Source organism: Canis aureus, chromosome 4 (genome assembly GCF_053574225.1).
Source record: "Canis aureus isolate CA01 chromosome 4, VMU_Caureus_v.1.0, whole genome shotgun sequence".
Classification (NCBI taxonomy): domain Eukaryota; kingdom Metazoa; phylum Chordata; class Mammalia; order Carnivora; family Canidae; genus Canis; species Canis aureus.
The window spans coordinates 34238316-34260923 of record NC_135614.1 but is presented as its reverse complement, the minus strand read 5'-3'; the positions used below and the strand labels follow the sequence as shown (position 1 = coordinate 34260923).

General features: G+C 62.5%; 1 protein-coding gene across 1 annotated transcript; it reads right to left on the bottom strand.

Annotated features, from left to right (window-relative positions):
• Positions 1-22005, bottom strand: CDHR1 (cadherin related family member 1). The gene is made up of 17 exons (XM_077895230.1): positions 21886-22005; positions 21240-21317; positions 20174-20319; positions 19212-19262; positions 18056-18145; positions 16642-16728; positions 15473-15589; positions 14444-14587; positions 13325-13403; positions 11467-11567; positions 8517-8720; positions 7998-8150; positions 6319-6483; positions 5468-5535; positions 4830-5058; positions 3964-4221; positions 1-3345 (listed from the first exon to the last, which is right to left on the bottom strand). Exons 1-17 carry the CDS (start codon positions 21938-21940, stop codon positions 2794-2796), a joined length of 2577 nt encoding a protein of 858 aa, XP_077751356.1. The 5' UTR covers positions 21941-22005; the 3' UTR covers positions 1-2793.
• Positions 22006-22608: the final 603 nt, after the last annotated feature.

Below are 22608 nucleotides of genomic sequence, written 5' to 3'. Positions count from 1 at the left end.
CAGAGAGAGAGAGAGAGGCAGAGACACAGGCAGAGGGAGAAGCAGGCTCCATGCAGGGAGCCCAACGTGGGACTCGTTCCTGGGTCTCCAGGATCACTCCCTGGACTGAAGGCGGCGCTACACTGCTGAGCCACCGGGGCTGCCCTAGAGACACATCTCTTGATCGCCCTAGAGACGCATCTCTGCATCTCTTGATCCACTGTTTAGGGCCCAGAAGTGAGAGGGATCCCGCCTAAGCTGAAACCCCTGCCTCCCAACTCCTTAGTGAGAGGCTTAAAATGGTGCCAGCTAAGGGCCGGGCCTGTCCCGTGTGGCCGGGCAGCCAGTCCCGGGCCCCCACCACTGTCTGATGCCGTAGAACGTGGCCCCGCCTCACTCCCCCGGGGGACGGTCACTTCCACATTTGCTGGAACCTTAGGTTAGGCCAGACCTTCCTGTTCTTTCTCGGTATGTCTCTTGCTGGCAACCAGGTACTTCCCCACACTTCCCAGCACAGGCGGTCACCCCACATGCCCAGGTTCCATGATTGCCTCTGTCTGGATCTGTCCAGGAGCCCGCGACCCCCCCAGGGCCCGGATGCTGGCCTGGGCTTCTAGCCCAGAGGCTCTCGTGACCAGTGTCCCAGGGACCACACCATCCCCAGGCTTCCGTGTCTGTGCCAGGTCTCCCCATCCCCGCCGTCCTGGGCTGGGTTGGGGGGGAACTAGTTCTAGCTCCAGGGCTCGTTCATTCCCTCCCAAGCGACCCCGCTGGGGCCTGTCCTGCTCAGGAGAAAAGCCTAGTCCGGGCCCGTGGTGGGGCACGATCGCATAGCCAAGCCCTGCCAACGTGCTACCGTTAGAGGCACACACGTGGCCATCTGGACTAAATTTCGCAGCCGCCCACGGAGTCAGATCTGGGGGTTGGGGGAACCCCAACTCCCCGAAGGAGGCAGGCTGGGCCTGCTGTCAGGGAGACTGGCCCCCGCGAGCCCGCGAATGCCCACGTCAGCAGGGAGCAGGGGCCCCATCGCCCTTGTTTAACAGGCTTTATTGACCACTTACAAAAGGGGTCGACGGCACGCACAGCGTAAGGATGCTGCGCTCCTCGCGGACGGCACACACGGCCCAGGGCAGCCCTCTCCTGAAACACAGGCTGCAAAACGCCCCTGGGGTCACGCTGGGCCCCGGCCTGTTGGATTCCACCTCTGAATACACTCCGGGGCCGGGATGCAGAAGCCCCAGCACGGGGCTTACACGGCGACCCCGCCAAGCAACCTCTTCAAACGCACACTCAGAAACGGAGGGAACCACGTGTGCATAGAATCTGCTTAAATAAGATCACGGAGGAGACTCGAGCGCTCGTTAGTAGGGGCGGCAGGTGCAAACAAGCCTCCCACCTCCCTCTCCCTGACACGTCTGGGTTCCTTATAAAGCAGGTTTCCTTGAAGTTGGGCAGGACTTCTTTGCACTGAACATAGAGGCCTGTGGGTCCACTCTCCAGGCAGGTGGTCACCGGCTGGCCAGGGGTGCTCGGCCAGAGGGAAGCGCTGAGAAGCCCAGAGCCCCGAGACCAGGTCTCCGCCACCAACCTGCTGTGGCCTCCGGCCATCGCTCCTCCCTCAGAAACTGTTTGTCCTCTGGACAGAGGCTTGGGCTGGAGGCACTGCGGCCTTGGCCCCCTGGGGCGCTCGCTGGGGGGGTGGGGAGGACGACGGGACAGCCTCGGTCAAGGGCAATGACATCATTCAGATCTGGCTGCCAGGGGCCAGGGGCTGCACTCGGACGTGGTCCAGGCCCTCCGGGGGATGCTGGTCAGAATGGCTCGGAAGGCTTCCAATACTCTCTGGAAGAGTTGCCCCCCCACCCCCCCCCCCCCGCCACCCTGCCTGGAGAGTCGGGCCGCAGGAAAATACTGCGTGTTGGTGCTGCTTTTGCACTTGCCCGAAGCCCTTGTTCCCACGTGTTTGTCTCAGGCTTCACCTTGAGCCTGTGAGTGGCGGTGGGGACGGACTCGCTTCACTTTCCAAACGAGGAGTGAGCGACCGGGGGTTTAGGCGGCTTTCCCCGGGTCATACCACGTGAGCAGGCTACAAACCGGTGTCTCCAGAACCCGCACTGTCCCCTCAGGGACCCCGGGTGGCACCTCGGGCGGGGCTTGATGCTCTCCCGGGTGGCTCGGCGGCTACGGCCACGCTGCAGCCCGGACACCTCTGGGCCCGCCTGGGACCGCCCTGGCTGGGGCCGTGTCATCCCGGTGCCCCTGGTCCCACGCGGGTGAGGCAGGGGCCCCGTCTCTGCCCAGACACCACCGTCCTCCTTGCAGTTGCCTCTTCGGGGAACAGCCCCGCAGGCCACGTGAGTTGTCAGTGCGTCCCTGCCCTGCGCGATGCACCTGCTGCCCCACAGCCCGCGGGGGGCCCTGCCCATAGGCTTGGCCAGAACCCAGCTTCCTTCTGCTCCTGCCCCTGGCGGGGGGCTTCGGGAGCAGGTCCCGGCTGGCCCCGCCACACGAGGTTGGGGCCCTGGTCCTCACCTGAGGGCGCTGGGGCCCCAGGAGGACCCGCGGGGCTGGAGGACCCCCAGCCTCTGCGGATGGGGAGCGCGCCGACGATCTGGGTGAGGAGGAAGGATCTGCCGGCGCCCCCCATGAACAGAGGACTCCCTCGTCTACGGTGTGTCCGTGTCCAGAGCCGCGGACGAGGGGCTTATGTCACTGCACGGATGGAGAGGACCCTAGGGGGCAGATGGCGGGGAGCGGGGTGCAGGCAGGAGGACGGCCAGGGCGGGGACGCGGGGGCCACCGGGACACCTGCTAGAAGTGAGCCTTATTCCCCACGCCCTTCTTCTCGAACTTTTGCCTTAGCTCCGAGACCAGAGCCGACTGCGTGGGGCCTCCCGCCTCGGGCTGCGGCGAGCGCGGGGGCTGCCGAGGGCTGAGGGAGCCCGAGACCGTAGGCACAGCCCAGCGCGCCGGGCCCGCCCTGGGAGCCCTGGGAGCCGCTGCGGGCGCGGGGGGCGGCGCGGGGGCTGCGGGCGGCGGGGGGCTCCCCGGGCCGTTGTTGTTGCCGTTCTCGTTCTCGTTGGACGGATCCTCCTTGAGCGCGAACTTGGCGGCGGCCTTGGTCCTCCGGAACCGGAGCCACTCGACGCGGACGGCCCGGGGCGCGGGGCTGGGCCGCTGGCGGAGCACGCGCCGCACAGGCAGGACCCTGCTGGACTTCTTATTGCGCCAGAAGGTGGCGGTGGAGATGAGGACGGTCAGGGCCACGATGATGGCCATGAGGCCGGCCAGGACGGCCACAGCCTTCAGGGGGTTGTCCTTGGTCTGCATCAGGAAGGCGGCCACTGGGCTCCGCGACAGCGTCTGGAAGACAGAGCCACACCCTCGCCTTCTGCTGCTCTGGCCCCCCGGAGCCCGGCGGCTCTTGGACTTGCTGGGGTCGGGCACCCCTTGAGGATCGGAGGAGCACCTGGGCTCCAACCCGGAAGGAACGCACGGACCATGCAGCGCTCCAGAGAAATGCACCAAGAGAGCGTGTCGAGCATGCGAGCAGCCTCAGATTCAGCTGGACGGGCCCCTTGGGAGGAGGGGCCGCTTCCCTCCAGCGACCAGCGACCGGGCCCCACCTGGCGAGCGTACCAGCAAGTCCCTTAGTGAGATTCCCAGCAGCCCGGAGCTGAGAACGGCCCACAGTGGCTTTACGTCTGCCTTTTAATGCCCGTTCGGAGGCACCATCACTGTCCCCGGTTATGGTTACGGGAAAGGAAGTGGGGGCTGGGCAAAGCCCAAATAAAAAGTGTTGAAATTTGGATCACCTGCCACTTGATCCCAAAGCCCACACGTCCGACGGCGCCGGCGGCCGGTGCTGGCACCGAGTGTCCCCCGGAGGAAGGCTGGGGACGGTCTTCCTTCCTCTGACCACACCGCAGCAAGGCCCAGCTGGCCCTCCCAGCTCCCGCCCAGCCCTGCCTTGGTGCCCACCTCCGTGTCGGTGACGTCAATCTTGAGCAAGGCCGTGGTGCTGAAGGAGGGGGAGCCACGGTCCTTGGCCTGCACCTCTAGGGACCACGTGAAGTCCCCGCCGGGCGTCATGTTGTGCAGAGCATCGAGGGAGCGGATGGAGTTCTTGAGCCGGATCTCTCCGGTGTGTGCATCAATGTCGAACACGTTGGATGGCTCTGCGTGGGTGATGGAATAGTCCACCAGGTTGTTGGGCTCCTCTGCGTCCTGGTCCGTGGCCTGTGCGTGGGGAGGGTCGGACAGAGTGGGGCTTCGAGGATGACGCTTGTGCACCTTGGCCACACCGGTGGGTCACATGTGGGTGGCTTGCTGGGTTGATGGGAAGCGGTCCTACCCCTACTTGGAATGCACTGGACTTGGGAGAAGCACTGAGCAAGCCGGGCCGGTGCCGGGCGCCTATGCCTGTCGTCCCCTTCTACCCTCAGAACGAGGCTAGGCAGTAGGCGTTGTTAAGAGAAAACCCAGAAGCTTGGGTGATGAGCGACCTGTCTAGGGATAGGAGCCTGGAAGGAGGGCAGCTGGGACTGAAAGCCTCGTCTGCTGGCTTTCCACACTGGGCAGACCGGGCGGCGGGGCACTGCTGCGACAGCGGGCAGCCAAACACGGCAACTACCCCGGCTTCGACTGTTTCTTGTGTGAAGGGGCAGCAATACCTCCTTTGTAGAGGTAATTTCTGGGTTGAGGTGGGGATGGGGACATGCCTTAAAACCCCTGCTCGTCCCGGGAAGCCAGTACGTGGTGTTTTAAAATAAGTTATTATCCTGCGGCGCCTCTTGCAGCAGCTCCAACAAGGCTCTCAGGGAAGCCTGGCTGCCCTCGGAGCTCACCTCGATTTTCACCGGGGTCCCCAGCACCATCGTCCTCTCCTGGACGCTCTTTCCAAACTGAGGGGAGTGGTCGTTGACGTCCAGCAGGGTGACGAAGACCTCGGCCAGGCTGTATTTGCCCTCCGTGTCCTCCGCCTTCACGTAGAAGTTGTACCTGGCGGTGGCCTCGGCATCCAGGCTGGCCCAGGGCTGGGTGTAGATGAGCCCGGTGGACGGGTGGATCAGGAAGCTGCAAGGCACAGGGCACTCGGGCTCTGCTTGTACGAGCACACACGCACGTGCGCACGCGGGCAGCCCTGTCGGACTGAGCCACCTCCCATGCATTGTGCAGCTTCTCCAAAGGGCCCCCCCACCCCGGTCCTATCCCCGACCTACGCACCCACCTATTAACCCTGAACTTAACCCCTTGTAGCCTCAGGCCCTGCCCCGTCCTCCCGGGGCCCGCCCCTCCATCACTCTCAGAGCCCAGGAGCTCAGCCTCAGGTCTCTCCTGCTCCCCCCACCCTGACCCTGGGCTCAGGCTCGTCCTGAGGTCCAACCCTCTCCAGGGTCCTCCTGTGTGGGGCACCCGTCCTCTCTGCCCCCTGCCTCTCAAATCCCTTGCCCAAGGTCCTGCCCAGGATCCTGGATCTACTTACGGGTCTGCCCCGGGCCCGTAGATGGAGTATTTGACTTCGCCCCACGGACCCGTGTCTGGATCCACAGCCTGGAAGACACAATGCTCCGGGTGGCCCCTGCCCTTGGAGGGCTGCTTCTCGGCAGCGACGCAAGGGGACCCGGGGTTAAACCAACTAGGGACAGCCAAGCTGGAGGCCTGCCCGGGAGCCCTAGTTCTCTGCCCAGGGCTCAACTGTTGGAGGAGGCAACAGGTGTGGATCTGGAAGGCACGCACCCCTCCTTTATAAATGAGGCAGGGCAACGCGGATAGCCCCGCGGTTTAGCATCTGCCTTAGGCCCAGGGTGTGACCCCGGGGTCCCAGGATCGAGTCCCACATCAGACTCCCTGCATGTTGGTGTATGGAGCCTGCTTCTCCCTCTGCCTTCGTCTCTGCCTCTTTCTCTCTTTCTTTGTGTCTTTCATGAATAAATAAATTAAGTCTTAAAAAAATAAAATAAAATGAAATAAAATAAAATAAGTAAAATAAAATAAATAAAATAAAATAAAATAAATAAATAAAATAAAATAAATAAAAAAATAAATAAATAAAATAAAATAAAATAAAATAAAATAAAATAAAACAAACGAGGAAGGAAAGGGAGATGGGGCCCATGCCCCGAGCTTGGGGTTTATGCCCGTGTCCCCCTTACAGTCATACCCGTCGTACCAAAGAAGAACCTGAGCCTCAGGGAGGCCCGGGAGCTTGTCCCAGAACACAGTTAATGAGTCTGGGCTTTGCGATTCAAACCGGGAGCCAGGTGATTTCAGGAGGCCCCTTCGTTGGGAGCCCCCACGCTCGGCCCCTACCCTCCGGGGTAGCCCCCAACCCACCGTGACAGCCACCACGTTGGAGCCCCCTGGCGCATTCTCGGGGATCCTGGCAATGTAGTAGTGGGAGGTGAACTTGGGGACGTTGTCGTTGGTGTCCAGGAGCTGGATCACAACATCTGCAGTGGAGCTGAACTTCTCTGGAGTGCTCACCTCAATGGCCAGGAGCTGGGGGAGGAAGGAACCTAAGGGCTTGTCCGGGCAGTGGCCCGGGGCTCCCCGCCCCACACCCACCTGCCCTGCCCCTCCTGCTCGGCCGCCAGCCTGCCAGGCCCACCACCCCCTGCCCGGGCACCCGAAGGCCCACGGTCTTGAAAGGCCGGCTTTCTTGCAGTTCCCAGGGGGCCAACTTCCTTGGTCTCGTTGACTTGCATCTTCCTTTCTGGTCTCGATTTCAAGAATTATTTTGTTACATGATATAATTTAATATTTGTTAGGGAGCTTCCCGACTCCTATTCTTTCCTTCTGTTTTCCTGGCTGTACTTAGAGGTTTCTTTCTTCAGAGAAAAATCAGTGTGATTACGTCAAACCGCCCCCCGCAACCTCCCCAAAGTCTTGGCTGCCCAAGACTCGGTTGAAATGATATTGGATCCTTTATTCACTTGATGAGAATTTGCATTTTCTTAAGCAAGGTGCGCCTTTATGTTTCTTGCTTCCTTTACGTCTCTTTGTTAAATTCTCATGGGTTTTGTTGTTGTTGTTGTTGTTGTTGTTATTTAGATGCTGCATAGTTACTACTCTAATTCCTAGGAATTTTATCTTTGGTTGTTATTATAAAAAAAGAATCTCTTATTCATTATTCTCTTTGGAATTTTTCATACGCAGGAACACTCTCGAATTTGGCGTATTAAGTCTGCCATCGGTCATGTTAGCAACTTTGCTGTGTTTGTTTTTCCAACATTTCTTAGATTTGTGTAAGCAAACAATAACAACCACTTACAAATAAGGATATATTTTTTTTGTCTCTTCCTTTCTGACGTTCATGCCTCTTATTTCCTTTCTTTATCCAGGAATAACATTACTCCACGAATAGTGCTAAATAATAGCGGTGATAGCAGGTGTCCAGGATTCGTTCCTGACCTCATAGGAAGCTTTCAGAATTCCACTTTTAAGCATGATGTACGCTGTAGTGGTGGTAATGTATGTATAATTATAAATAATTATAATAGTTTAAGGGGTGTCAGTGAAGAATTTGTTTTTCCTTTATATTAATAATTATGTATGTTTATATATAACATGCATCATATACATGTGTATAATTTTAATCACAGATTCAAAGGAATTTTTTTTATCTTCTGCTAAAATTTTTATCAGGATCAGTCACAGATGTCACAGATGTCAAAGGCATAGGACAAATACGTTTATCTTGATAATCAAATCGCTTTTCTGCCTCAATCTGCTAACCAGGTGCATGGAGCCCCTTTGCACTCCTAGGGACAGTCACGGTTTGGGATGGGGGCTCCGCAAGGCTGTGTGGGCAACGGGAGCAGGCCCCTGTGCCCTCCCCCTGCCCCCCTCCACCCGGCTGCCCCGTCAGCAGGAGGGGCTGAGGACCTGAGAGGGGGAAGGAGGGCCAGGAGGGCAGAGGAGAGGCAGAATCAGCAGGGACCCCGCAGGACTGAAGCAGGAGCTCCGAGGACCCCCCAACACCCCCGTTCAGGGCAGTGCAAAGCGTCACCTGCCTTAAAGGTCAAGACTTTGGACTTTTCAAAGTCAATGGCGGCTGAGTTCTCCACAATGATGGTGACCTGGGCTTCGTTCAGGACTGTCAGTGGGACCACGCGGAAGATGCCTCCAGGCCCCACCAGCCGCAGGTTGAACTTGGCATTGGCTCCCTGGGGGAGAGGAAATGGGGAGGTGAATGGGCATAGAATCTCCTTAGACAGTCAGGCTAAGCGAGGAGATTCCTGTGCCCTTAAGCCAGGGAGGTGGGTGGGAGGAAGCCACTTGGCTGGCGGTGGAGACTGAGCGGGGCAACACTCATATAGCCGGGCCCCGCACCGGGCCGAGGAGGGACAGACACGGCCGGACACACAGGCGCTTTGGCTCGGCTACACTTTGTACTTGATTGCGAGGGTCCCCAGCTAAGCAGCTGGCCTCCACTCAGCCCCCCTCCCCCAGCTCCTGGGATGCAAGTGGCCAAGGCTGATGAGCTCAGCTCGGGGCCCTGGGAAGATGGGGTGGAGCGCAGGCCCCCGCACCTGGTCTGAGTCGTTGACGGTGATCTTCAGGCCCCGCAGGATCTCTCCCTGCGGCGGGTGCTCGTACATGGACAGCTCAAATCTGTTCTGGGGCCCACTCTCCCCGTAGAACGTAGGTGGATGGTTGTTGAGGTCCACGATCCTGACGGTGACCGGGACCATGGCCTGGGCAGCTGGGACACCTGCAGAGCTGACCTCGGTCACCTGGGGTGGGGACAGGTGGCTACTGCTGTGAGCCCGGAGACCCCAAGGTGGCCCCACGGACCTCGGCCTCGGTTACTCGTCCCCACGCATAATTCCCCCTCTGTAGGTGTGGCTGCCCTACAGATTTCCTTCTGACCGCACATGGCAAAGGGGACGAGACACACTTAGTCCTGAGACCACGCAGACCGTAACTCATGTTTTCTAGCAGACTCTCTCCCTTGCCGGCTCTGATGAGACGAGAGGCTTGGGTCCCAAGGAACTAATGGTGACCCCTGGCCAACAGCACACTGGGAACTAAATCCTGCCAGTAATCATGTGAGCTTGGAAGCCAGTCTGTCCCCAGTCCGGCCTTCAGATGAGAACCTAGTCCTGGCTGACAGCGTGGTGGCAGCTACACGAGAGACCCTGAATCTGAGGACCCGGCGAAGCTGAGCCTGGAGTCCTGGCCCACGGCGACTGCGAGGTATAAGCGTGTGTTGCTTCAGGACACTAGGTTTTCGGGAGCGTTGCTGCAGCCCTAGGTGACCTTATAGGGATTAGTACTGAGCCTACTTCACAGACGAGGCACAGGGGGTAGAGAAGTCCTGGGGTCACGCAGCTGCTGAGAGGCCGGGCTGGGGCAGGAGGAGCTCAGAGGTGTCTGGTTCCTCACTGAGCACTCCCCCCACCTCCCCACACCGGCCCCTCTTTGCAGCCAGGCAGGTACGGGTTCAAATCCCCACACTGCCATGTTCTGTCCTGGTGTCTGTCTGGCCGGGGGGCTGCAGGGGGGGGTGCGTGGAGACGCAGCAGCAGACACCAACACGGGTGCCACAGCCGGGCCAGCACAGGCCCCGTGTGGACCACCTGCTGTGGCGGGCACTCCCCAGGACTGCACCACCCCCCGCCTGCCCTGGGAGCAAGCTCGGCCCTCCTGCCCTGAAACTCCATGCCCTGGCACCTCCACCGCCTGAGCCGCTGCCCTGGACCCCCTTCCAGAAGCCTCCACCTCCGCGGCCTAATTCCTCCTTGGTTCTCGGCCCGTCTCTCCGACTGTCACACTGTGAGGTATGTCACACTGACACCTCCTCTACCTTCCAGCTCCGCTCGACCTCTGACCTCTCCTGGGCTTGCTTCCTTTGGGGCCACAGCCCTCCTCACTTGGCCTCACAAGCTCCCACGGCTGTGCTCTCAGCCAGTGCCCCTCGGTCCCCACAGCCACTCCCCGGGCAGCCCCGCCCCCCAAGCCCACCTTCCGCAGGCCCTGCAGGCGATACTGTCTCCCAGGTGCCAGCCCGTACCCCCGGGTGCCTGTTTCAAAGTCAGGGTGACAGCGACACTCTGCATGCCGGTCCTCCGGGACCTGCCTCCCGTCCTGCGCTCCCCATAGCATCACCCCCGGGCCCCCTCTCTCCCCCCGCCTCACTCCCCTCCCTCCCCTTCCCTCATCCCTGATCCCCCTCCCTCCCACCCCTTTCCCTCACCCCAGGCCCCCTCCCTACCTTTCCCTCACCCCAGGCTGCCCCCCTACCTTTCCCTCACCCCAGGCCCCCTCCCTCCCCTTTCCTTCACCCCAGGCCCCCTCCCTCCCCTTTCCCTCACCCCAGGCCCCCTCCCTCCCCTTCCCCTCACCCCTCACAGCCACATTCTGTGGAGTCTGCCTCTTTCATATTTTACAATTTGACTATTTCTGCGATTCCCCCTCCCTCATCCCCAAGGGCCTTCATGTATCACCTTGACTAATGGCTCTGCCCCCCTGCTTCTCACCCAGGTCCCCCTAAACTCAGGTGGGGACCAGGGTTCTCAAACCTTAGGCTGGGGCTTGTGCCAGAATCACTTGGGGTCTCAGGACATGCAGCGTCCTGGGTTTATCCCAGACACACTAAGCTCCTGTTGCAAGGACCGGGACCTGGAAATCCTGCTGGCCGAGGTCTGGAGACCTGGGAACCGCCCGCCCCCGGCCCCCCCCCCGCCCCCACCCCGTCTAACGCAGACAGGATGAGCTTTTAAACAAGACTCTAATCATGCTCAAAAGCCTTCAGTGGCTCTTTACTGATCTCAGGCAGGACCAGCTCCTGATAATTTGCAGACCCAGTGAAAAATGAAAATATTTTTTAGCAAACACCTTCGTTAAAAAAGTGTTTGAAAATACGGTTAAAAAATTATCCAGAATTTCAAGACAGCAAGAGCAGAGCATGATGCCCAGCAGGGGACCCTTCTAATGGTGATCCCTGCGTGATTACACAAACCGCATGCCCACAAAACCGGGCCTGTTCCAGGAAAACAACCGTGTGTCACATTCAGGGCCTTTACCCCCCTGGGCCCAGCCTGCGTCCAACCACCTCTCTGTCCTCGTGCTGCCCATGGACTGTGCTCTGGCCCCACGACTGCGTCCTTGCTGCGTCCCTAGTACCTCATGTGCCCTCACCGCCAGCCTTGGCTCAGGGGGCTTTCCTGGCCCACAGCGCCCCAGTCACCCTCACCCCCCGCTGCAGGGATGCCCTTCCCATCTCCACCGGCTGGTCCTACCCATGCTCGAGGCCTTGCAAGTCAGTCCTGCCTCCTTGTGAATTCACATCTCCCCTTGCCAGGGGCTGTGCGGTGTCTGCAGCATTCACACAGGCTGTGTGATGTGGGTGCTCCGTGGGGCAACACCTAGCTCCCTCCCTGGTGCCGAGTGGGTGCTGGGGGTGGGCTGGGTCTCATCACCATTGGAATCTCCCAGGGCTGGAGGGTGGGAGGAACAGCCAGGCTAGGGGGAGGGTACCTGTACGTGCAGCTCGTACACGTCTCTCCTGAGCTGTGCAGGGCTCTGCATGACGGAGATGACTCCAGAGGTCTCGTTTATCTCGAAGGCTCCATCACTCCCTGTTAATGGGGAAAAGATGTGCCCTGCAGCTCCACACGTGGCCAAGGGAGGCCCAGGGGGGGCCACACCAGGTGCTCCTGTAGCCTATTTATTTTTTGAAGGAATTTGCTAATTTTATTTTTATTTATTTATTTATTTATTTATTTATTATTTCTTTATTTTTACATTTTTAAAATTCAAATTCAACTTACCAACATATAGTATAGCTCATCCCATCAAGTGCCCTCCCCCTTCTAGAACGATTTATTTTTTAATTAATTAATTAATTAATTTATTTATTTATTTATTTATTTATTTTAAAGATTTTTATTTGTTTATTCATGAGAGACACAGAGAGTCAAAGACAGGCAGAGGGAGAAGCAGGCTCCCTGCGGGGAGCCCAATGTGGGACTCGATCCCAGGACCCCAGGGTCACCGCCTGAGCCGAAGGCAGACGCTCCACTGCTGAGCCCCCCAGGCATCCCCCCTATTCTAGAATGTAATTCTATCATGCGGATCTGGCCTGTGAGGAAACTGAATTTCAGAGGGGCTCAGTAATTTTCCGAAGCTGACACAGCGAGTGTAGACCTGGGGCGTAAACGCCCTTCTGAGTCTAGCTCTCAGCTTTCATAGAACTTTTCGGCCCTTATGGGCCACCTGTGTGCATGTGGGCATGCATGGGTGTGTGTGTGTGTGTGTGTGTGTGTGTGAGTGATGGAGAAAGGAAGGGAGGCACAGACCCAGAGGTAAGGAGACAGGGAAGGGCAGAGAGGAGAGAAAGGGGCCGGGGCTGCAGGGGGAGGAGCAGAGGCGGGAGAGGAGAACAGGGGGGACGCGGGTGCTGGGGTGGGGAAAGCTGCCTGCTCCACCCGCGTGGGCCGCTGGCAGGGGGCGAGGGTGGGCCCGGGGGTCTGAGCGAGAGCACGGCCACGAGAGCAGGTCCCCGAGCAGGTGCCCGGAGTGATGATCCCACCCAGGGGCCCGGCACTGCACAGACCGACAGGCCCTGGGGGCCATGGAACCCGCCCGGGGCCACCTGGACCTGCTCAGTCGCTGCTCGGTGGTACAAAGAACAGTCTTGGCACCAGGACACTTGGGTTCCAACCCCACGGGAACGCGGGATGGCCCGCTGGCGTCTCGGAGCCGCTCTCATCCACAGGCAGCGCTAATGTAGGGAGTGCAGTTTCATCGTGGCATCTAATTCATTTAATTCCACTATATGCTCTAGGTCAGGGATTTTAAAGAATGGGAGCGGTGCCTGAGGCGCTCACTCAACTCGGTTTCCTACTCCTGGGTTCGGCCCAGGTCACCACCTCAGGGTCGGGATCGAGCCCCAGGTCAGGCTCCGTGCTGGGCGTGGAGCCCGCTTGGGGTTCTCTCCCTCCTCCTCCCTCTGCCCCCTCCCTCCCCAAAAGAATGAGAAAAAAAAAACAGCTTTAGAAAGTGTAAGAAATGTTGCTCCCCCTTTTGCTAATTAAAGTGTGGCCAGGGAGGAGGGACAGGAGTCGGTGCCACCCACGTTGCTCTCAGTCCCCGCCCCCCACACTTGCTTCTCTCCATGTCGCTGGACGTGGGGGCCAGCAGGGGTGGAGCACAGGCCCAGGAAGGCTCGTCACCTCCTGGAGGGACCCAGCAGGCCCCCCGCCCCCATACACCTTGTACTTGTACGAATGAGGAATCTGGGACCCGGGGAGGTCTGGGCAGGTCACTCCGATCGCCCAGGAGCTGGGAGCTGGAGCCCAGCAACGGGCCCATCCCCAGATGGCTCCAGACTCACCGTTCAAGAGGCTGTAGAGAATTTGGTTGGGTTTGCCTCGATCTCCGTCCATGGCAACCACCGTCAGTACCTCCGAGCCCTTGGGTGAGCAGAAGTGGCGCCTGAGGCTGGTAGTGATGCCGGGGCTCGCCCCTCCCCAGACACCTGCCCCCATGCAGGGGGTGCCACCGCCACCCAAGCAAAGGGCCAGGCCTCGGCGTGGCCCCCACCTGTCTACGGGGACTGGGGCACCACTGCTCCCCGTCTCTCCCCCGCGTGGGTCGGCGCTTGGCCACCCGGGGACAGTCGGGCCTCCCAGCGGGCCTCGTCCCCACAGCTCGCCTTCCCACACGCCGCACTCAGCTCCGGCCTCCACCGTCTGGCCCTGCAGCCTCGCCCTCCTGCCTCACCCACCTTCTGCCTTCAGGGCCACGTGGAGGGAGGGTTGGGGCCCGGGTGAGAGGGGCCGGGCACGGGGGCTCCAAGGCAAAGCCCAGGAACAACGATGCTGGCCTGGGCCTCAGCCTGCCGCCCTCCGGGCCCCTCTCCCTGGCCCAGGCGCCCTCGTGGCTGCATCCTGACGGCCGTGCCTCAGCCGCCCCGTCCACCCTGAGTTCCGGGAGCCCCAGGGGCACCGGCCCGCGTCCCTCACTCTGCGCTCGTCTCCACCACTCGGCCGTGGCTCCTGGACCAGCGGCACCCCAGCCGGGGCCCAGCGCGTGAGAGGCCCGGGGCATCGCAGCCCAGTCTCATCGGGTCTAGAACCGTCCGACCGGGGAAGGAAGGCCTGAGGATGCAGCGCCGTTGCCCAGAGCCCTGGAGCCTCGCGGGAAGGCTGGGCCTGCTGTGGCCTCCAGCGAGCCCCCCTCCGCCGGGCGGAGCCTCGGCCCCTCCCGCACCCAAACCCCTGCGATGGGCCCCCACAGCCTCTCCTCCCGGCCCTTCTCAGGGGCTGGAGGCGTCAGGCCGCCTGAGCCAAGACGTGGCCACCGCGGCGGCGGCGCCAGCAGGTGCAGCCTCCCCCCTGCACCCCCACTGGCCCATCCACGGCCAGCCCTGCGCGGAGGGGCCCAGAGCTGGGGCCCAGGGCTCCCGAGGCAGCGGAGACGGGGGACCGGGGCCGAGGGGCCAGCCACCCACCGGAAGGGTGTCCTCATACACGTAGCCATAGTAGGGTGTGCCCACAAAGATGGGGGCCATGTCCTGCACGTCCTCCACGTTGACTGTGACTGTGGTGGTGGCTGACAGCACCACGTCAGCCCCTCGCAGCCTCCCTCCGCCATCCTGCAGAAGAAGCAGGTGATGAAGACGGGGCGCCCCGGGGCGCCCCCGCCGCTGCCTGGCCCGAGACCAGCTGCCCTCTCTGATTTCTCTTGGCTCCTGCATCACCTGGGGACCATCTCCCCCTCACGGGGCTTGTTTAAAGAAGCTGATGCCCGGAAGTCTTAGGCAGCACCTGGTATGCACGAGGCACCCACGGGTGTTGCTTTGGGGAAAAGAGACGTGAATTCTGTCTCCAGGGAAATCGCGGCCGACAAACGGCAGGGGAGGAGAGGGTCAGAGCCCAGATGCCCCTGTGCCGGGAACCCAGCTTCAGACGCCCCGGGGACCCGCTGAGGCCTGAGCGGGCCGCACCTGAGCCCAGGCCCGCAGGTGGGTGGTCTGGACCGCAGCGCCACGGCCTGTAGCCAACATGTGAGCAGCAAGGGCCTCTCCTTTCCTGGAAAGGGAAGTGCTGGGCCGAGACGGAGAGCTGGGCTTCCCGCCCGCAGGGGGCTGAGCGGCCACTTGGGCTGAGCGCCTGCTGAACTGCAGGTCCCACGTCACGCACCTTAGAGACCCGAGTTGCTCAGCTGAGCCTCACGGGTGGGCAGATGAGGAAACGGAGGCCCAGACAGGGAGAGGTGAGGTGAGCAAGGCCCCGCAGACGGAGGGAGGTGCCCGGAGGCCAGGCCGTGGGGGGGGGGTCGTGCTCACGGGGTGGACACCCCCTCCAGGAGCCAAGGGGCCATCTTCGGCCCACAGACTGCAGCCTGGGGACCGCGTCCATGCCTCTCCAGAGGTTGTGGCAGCTGCACCCCCGTGCCCATCGCACGAAGTGCCCCCAGCCTCTCCTAGGACCTGAGCCTGCTCCAGTCCGAGGGCTGCTTCCCCACGCCTCCCCATTACCTTGGCGACCACGGTGACGATGTGGGCCCGGGCCTTCTCGTAGTCCAGGGTGGCCCCGGCCCGGAGGCGCAGCACGCCGCTGTGACGGTCCACGGCAAACACAGTGGCCTGTGCACTCTGCAAGAGCAGGGGGTGCACTGGTCCTCGGACTCGGGCCCAGGCCGGCCCAGGGGGGGTCCCTGTGCCACCCTCCGTCGGGGAGCCCTGGCCGCGCTGGCCCTGGGCCCCTCCCGTCCCTCAGCGTGCTTCCCACCGGCCGGGCTTGGAGTCCCCGCAGGTACCGGGCAGGTGCCCTGACCCACAGCAGCAGGGACTCAGAAGCCAGAGACGGGGAGGCCTTCTGCATCTGCAGGGAAGCCACTGCAGTGGGGGTGGGGGGGGCAGGGGATGATCCCCCAGCTGGGATGGGGTTACTGTGCGTCACGGCCGTTAGCCGAGCTTTACAGGCAGCTAATCCCCGCCGCCCGTGGGCAGGTGCCGGTGTCTTTCCCACTGTGCACGTGAGGAACGAGCTGGGAGAGCCAGGCCCACGAGGAGGGGGCAGGGTCTCCCCGGAACATGGGGCGCCCGGGGAATTCTCCAGAACCCCCCCCCCCCCACCAGGTCCTGGCTGCCTTGACAGTCGTGAGAGCAAGGGACAGACTGAGAACAAAGGAGCAGCGGCTGGTTCCTGCAGAGCCCAGGGAGGAGGAGGAGGAGGAGGAAGGGGGCTCTGCCTTTGATGGGGTTGCAGGGGGATGGACAGGGGTGGGCAGGGGTGTCACGGCGCTGCTCCTCCTGATGGGTCGCCCTTTGCCCTTCCTCCTCTCCACAATCCTAGGCCCAGCCAGACTTTCCTCCAACCCTGAGTGGGTACAAATGAGCCCAGCCCTCTCCCGGGGGAGTGGTTGGGCGTAGAGAGCTGAGGGTCCCGGGGATCTGGGGACAGGGTGGCAGGGGATCTCCGAGGAAGCCAGGGTGGGCCGGCCAGGGCAGACAGCTCCCACCCAGGGCCCTGTCATGTCCCTGCCAGCCCAGCCCTGTGGATCTGATGGGACCCCTCTGACAATCTTTGGCAATAGTAGAGACCCCCGACTCAGGGCCTTGGCGATGGAGGTAGGGGCCATCCAGGTGTCCCCTCTAGCCCAGGCCCCTGCAGTGCCCCGTGTGCCCAGTGTGCCCCTCCTTACCTGCAAGAAGTAGGTGACACTCCCTCCAGAACCTGTGTCCTTGTCCACCGCGTGGACCTTTATGAGACTGCTCCCAGGAGGTATGTCCTGAGGGGTCACAGCCATTGAGGGCTCAGTCCCGGGGCAGAGAGAGAACGCTCAGGGGGCAGGGGGTGAGGGAGCCAGAGACAGGTGCAGTCGGGGCATGAAGGGCTAAGAAGAGGTGAAGAGGTAACAGGTGATGATGAACCTGAGAGCCGCCCACTGGGGGCCCGGCAGCCGTGGAGGAGACGTGCCAAAGTCGGGGTGGGGGCGGGGAAGAAGGCAGGGGACCCAGAGGGACGAACAGACGGCCTCCAAAACCAAGACTCCCAAAAGACAAAGGGTTTAAATATGGAAAATATGAAATGGGGGAAATGGTTAATAGACACATTCAGCACTGCCAGGGGTCACGTGCCTACCATTTAGGCCAAAATGAAGTTATCTTCTTCCTACTGGATTAGCAAACATTACAAAACTCGAGAGTCGGGACACCTGGGTGGCTCAGCTGTGGAGCAGAGTCCGCCTTCGGCTCAGGGCGTGACCCCGGGGTCCTGGGATCGAGTCCCCGCGGGGAGCCTGCTTCTCCCTCTGCCTGTGTCTCTGCCTCTCTCCCTGTGTCTCTCATGAATAAATAAATACAATCTTTACCAAAAAAAAAAAAACGAGAATCCCCAGTGTTGCTGAGGGATGGGAGACAAAGCCCCCCCCCCCGCAGAGCCTAGGGGAGAGGGCAAGCAAACTCCACGTGGGCACCTCCCCCGGGCACCCATGCTTTCAACCTGCCCATATCAAATCGTGGCCTGTCTCTTAGGGAAATCACCCTAATTAGCTATAGGGCCGTTTTACGTTTATGTGTTAGGTTCAGGATTTGATGCTTCTTACGACAGCAAAAACTTAAAGCATCTTAAATACCCAAATGCAAACGATGAGTTCAGCGAGTGGTGGACCGTGCACCAAGTGGAAGCGATTCAAAACATAGTTAAGCCTGGACTTCACGATCACGGAGGGAACGCTGACATTGTACGTAGGCGAAAACCAGCACAGAGGAAGCGGGGGTCCGGCATCGTCCCCGCAACGGAAACAACCACAAGCAAAGCGATCCCGTGAATCACCTGAACCTGACAAGGGTGTCTCCAGGCAGAGGGATCGGGGCTGATTTTTTAACTTTTTCTCCTGCCTTTCTACATATTTCACGTTTCCCCAGGAAACACACGTCATGAGCGTAACAGAAAACAGTACACGGACGTTCCCGTGGATCAAAACGAACGTGGGAGGGGTCGGCAACAGAGGTGGGGGGAGGACACGAAGTGGGGGCTCTCCGGAGGGCAGCGAGCGACGAGGGGGTGCTCGTCACCCCGGGTCCGGGTGGGAGTGCCTGGGGCCTCCTGCTTACCTCAGGCACCTGGACCATGTAGGGCTCCCGGATGAAACTGGGGGCCTCATCGTTGGCATCGGTCACCAGGATCGTGACTTTCTCTGCCACCTGCGAAGGGGCAAAAGGGACAGGAGTTGGGGCAGTGCGACTTTCTGGGCAATAAAAGGACGGGGGGGGGGGGGATGCCCTGGGGGGATGTCTCTGCCCGATGTCTCCCCTTCTTCATCCCCTTCCTCCCTCCCCTCTTCCCTCCCTGCCTTCCTGCCTTCCTGCCTGCCTTCATTCATGCAGCAGATATTAGGAAGCCACCACGCGGTGCCAAGCACTGTGCTCCATCCCAGAGACAGAAGGCACAAGCTGATGGCGTGCGTTTTGCAGACCGTGCTGGCAGGCAGAACCGACACAGAGAAGGGAGGTGGTGACCTCCTGCGGGGCGGGAAGGGCGGCGGCAGGCACGGGTGGGCGCTGGGCGACAGGTAAACGCACGCCATGGGTCTAGGAAGCTGTCCCCAGAGGCCCCGAGAAGAGGCAAGGAGCCCAGCCGTGGTGGGACGGCAGGAGCTTCTGCAGCAGTGCGTCGGGGAGAGGGGCAGAGGCGGAAAAGCCCGTCCGGAAGGAGGAGCAGCACACGGGAAGGCAAAGAGGAGTGACATGCGTGGTGGGTTCAGGGAACATAAGCAGATTCAGGGCGAGATGGTTGGGAGCGTGAACGTGGGAGACGAAGTGGGTGAGACAGATGGTGCGGGATGGGGCGGCCCGGGGTGCGGGAGGTGGCTTGGGCCGCGCGCATCCTGGGGCGGCGGGGGCGGCTGTGGGCGCCTTCAGGGCCGGGCTGTGGCTGGTCTAACGTTTCCGGGTGATGGTTCTGGCTGAGACGGAGTGGGGTCGGGTAGCCTGGAAGCTGGGGGCCCCTACAATCGCCCCGGCAAGCACCGATGAGGGCTGGGCGGAAGTGCTGGCCGTGGGGGAGGAGGGGACGGAGAAGCCAGTTCTGGGTGCCTGCGGGGTCACCTCGGGCGACCCGGCCAGGGCAGGTCGGTGCAGGCAGATGGGAAAGCGAGGTGCACGGGGTGCACGGGGGAGCACATCCTGCTGGGCCTCGGCTCTGAGCTGCCCTCGAGCCCCTAGAGGTTGGAGGAGGGAGGGTGGCCGGGCCGGCTCGGGGTGCACTTACCAGATTCAGGCCGTCTGAAATGCTGATGACAGCCTCGATCTCGTCCTCCCTCTGTAAGGCAGAAGGACTGGGTGGGTGTGGGGGCCTGATGGATCCGGGCTCTCCCTTCCCCGCCCCCACTGAGCCCCCCGGAGCAGACCCAGGCCTTGCGAGGGAGCTGGGTGCGAGGCGGGGGGCGGAAGGCTGCCTCTGGCCGTGCCTGGGGCCTTGCTTCAGGTCTCGGCACATCAGGAGCTCTCCCAAGAGAGCCACCGAGGTGCCCTGAGAGAGCGCTCCCTGGAGAAGGGGGACAGATGCTAAGCCCGTGTGCTGGGCTCCCAGGGGAGGGGGTTCCCCTCCCACCCCTCTGTGATTCCACAGCAGGTCTGCGGTATATCAGGCTCTCCTCCGTCCATGGTGGGGCCACGGCAAGGGAGGTCCCCAGGGTGCTGGGGAGGGTGCACCATCACACCTCCGCCCCAGTGTCCCTACAGCGATCTCTGACACCAGCCTCTCCTTCTCCACCTGGGTCTGCAGCTGGTGGAGTCCAGCACCGGCCCGGGGCTGGCCGGAACCCCCCGCAGAGGCCCAGTTAGGGGGCCAGCGAGGCCCACCGACCCGGTGCGCGGCCCCCGAAGAGAAATGTAGCCCATGCCCGGCGCCTGCAGGTGCAGAAAGGGGCAGAGGCATGGAGGTGTGGAGTTTTACCAAACTCAGGCCCACTCTCCAAGCCACGCTTTCCCCGGCTGGCTCAGCCCGTAGAGCACCTGTTGATCCCAGGGTCGTGAGTTCGAGCCCCATGTTGGGATGTTGGGAGTGGAGCTTACATTAAAAAAACAAAAAAACACTCTTTCCAGCCCTGATCTGCTGTCCCTTTCCTTTGGCTCACGGGGTCTCTCCCGGGACGACCTCCAGGGAAACCCACAACCCACGGAGGTTTGTCTGCACACGTGGCAGGCAGCACTTGTCACCCCCGTCCATACCTCCCTGTCCAGCTCTTCAACCAAGGTGATGTTTCCGAAATTGGGGTCAACAGAAAAGACACTTCTAGTGCTGGGGTCAAAGCTGATGTGATAGGAGACGGGGTCTCCCTCAGGGTCTGTCCCATTTAGAGTATATACGTGAGAACCTGGAAAGAGACACGGAAGGGGGACTAGAATCTGGGACCCAGCTTTTCCCCAGAGTGGCATCTGTTCAGGGCCAAGGATTCAGCCGTTTGGTTATAAAGCGGGTGTTCAATTCAGAGCTAGAGGTCCCCCCCTGAAGTGAGCACCCCCCCCCCATCGTGACTCTTCATCGCTGTCAGTGAGGAGCTAGAAGCAGCCACTGTACGGACTGTAATCTGTCACACAGGTTACGGAGGAGCCTTGGGCGGCGGTGTCTAAGTCCAGGACGTCTGTGTGGTACTGACCCTGTCCCAGGAGCCAAGACCTGGGGTCCCAGGGGTGGGGGATGGGAGGAAAGGGAGGAGCCAGGAGGGCAGGGGGGTGACCCACGGGCAGCGTGGTGTCCCCACGTCTGGATTAGTGTCTGAGTAGGTAGGTCTCTCACGCTGCCCTCCTCTCGGAGCTCCCCACCCAGCCAGCGAGAGGTTAGAAGGGAGAATTCGTCTTTCCCCCTCCGGCCTGTGGACCCCAGCAAGGTGAGTGTTCCTAGGCCTCTTTAGAGCCTAAAGAGGGGGGGCTCCGGGAGGTAAGTACATTTGTTCAAGGTCACACGGTGAGTCGGGGCAGTGCCGTGGCCGAGCCCAGCGGTTACATCAGGCTGCCAGCCGCCCCCTGCTGTTGGGGTGGCTCCATCTCCACCCCCCGCCCCCCACCCCGGGTCACCAGGACTGGCCTGGCTTAGGTCTGCAGGACAGCCGTGACCTCCTTTCCTGCAACCGCACTAGGGAATTGAGAGGGCACACAGGGCTCCCCGGGAGGGCCCACAGCCTGGCACCCGCTGTGCCCATGGGCTCCGGGGAGTCACGGGTTCAGTCCTGGTGTCCCAGGGAACGTGGGCCACCCTCAGGGTAACGGGGAGCAGGTGGCTGCCGGGGCTCCTCACCCACAGGGGTGTCCTCTGGGAGGCTGAACAGGGCCATGTTTCCGCTGTCCAAGAAGTGTGGGGCGAAGTTGGCCTGGGCTGCGGGGAGAGTGGGCGCAGAACACTCAGGGCCGGCCCTCGGCTTGCCCCATGCTGGCCCTACACTGGGCCCCGGCTCGCCCCACGCTGGCCCCATGCTGGCCCCCCGGGCTGTTCCCATGCTGGCCCCACACTGGCCCCCAGCTCGCCCCCCAGGCTGGCCCCAGGCTGGCCCCCAGCTGACCCCACACTGGTCCCCGGCTTGCCCCCCACTCCCGCCCCCCCCCCCGCCCCCTCCCCGCCCAGGCGGGGCTCCAAGTACCCCGGCCAGTCTCCGCCCATCACCCAGACCGGGACGGGAACCCCGCGGAGGGGGCCGCGCCCCGAGGTCGCCCTGGGAGCTGGGACGCCCCCGCCCCGCAGCGCCCCCCATCAGCCGCCCCGCCTCCCGCCCTGCTTCTGAGGGGTCCTGGCCCCAGAGCCGGTCTCCGGGTCTCCGGGTACCTGCCGCCCCCCAACCAGCCCGGCCCGAGTCCCAGGCGGGGGAGCGCCCCGAGCCTCTGCACCCCCCGCGCAGCGCCCGCCCCTGCTCCTCGCCCCGACCCCGCGCGCCCCCGCGGCCACTCACCCAGGCAGAGGCGCAGCAGCGCCACGGCCACCGCGGCCCGCGGGTCGCGCCCCATGGCTCCGCGGGCACAGCCTCCCTCGCAGCAGCAGCCCAGCGGGAGCCGGAGAGCAGACGGGGCGGGGCGGGGGGTGCAGAGGCGGGGCACGGAGCAGGGGCGGGGCACAGGGTGCAGAGGCGGGGCGGGAGGGCGCGGGGGGTGGGCAGAGGAGGGGCGCGGGGGGATGCAGAGGTGGGGCAGGGGGTGCAGAGGCCGGGCAGGGGGACGCGGGGTGCAGAGGCGGGGCGGGGGGACGCGGGGTGCAGAGGCGGGGCGGGGGGCGCAGGGTGCAGAGGCAGGGCGGGGGGTGCAGAGGCGGGGCAGGGGGGCGCGGGATGTAGAGGCGGGGCGGGGGGTGCAGAGGCGGGGTGGGGGGTGCAGAGGCGGGGCGGGAGGGTGCAGAGGCGGGGTAGGGGGGCGCGGGGTGCAGAGGTGGGGCGGGGGGCGCAGGGGTTGCAGAGGCAAGGCGGGGGGGCGCGGAGTGCAGAGGCGGGGCGGGGGGTGCAGAGGCGGGGCGGGGGGGGTGCAGAGGCAGGGCGCGGGGTGCAGAGGCGGGGCAGGGGGGCGGGGGGTGCAGAGGCGGGGCGGGGGGTGCAGAGGCGGGGCGGGGGGGTGCAGTGGCGGGGCGCGGGGTGCAGAGGTGGGGCGGGGGGGTGCAGAGGCGGGGCGGGGGGTGCAGAAGCGGG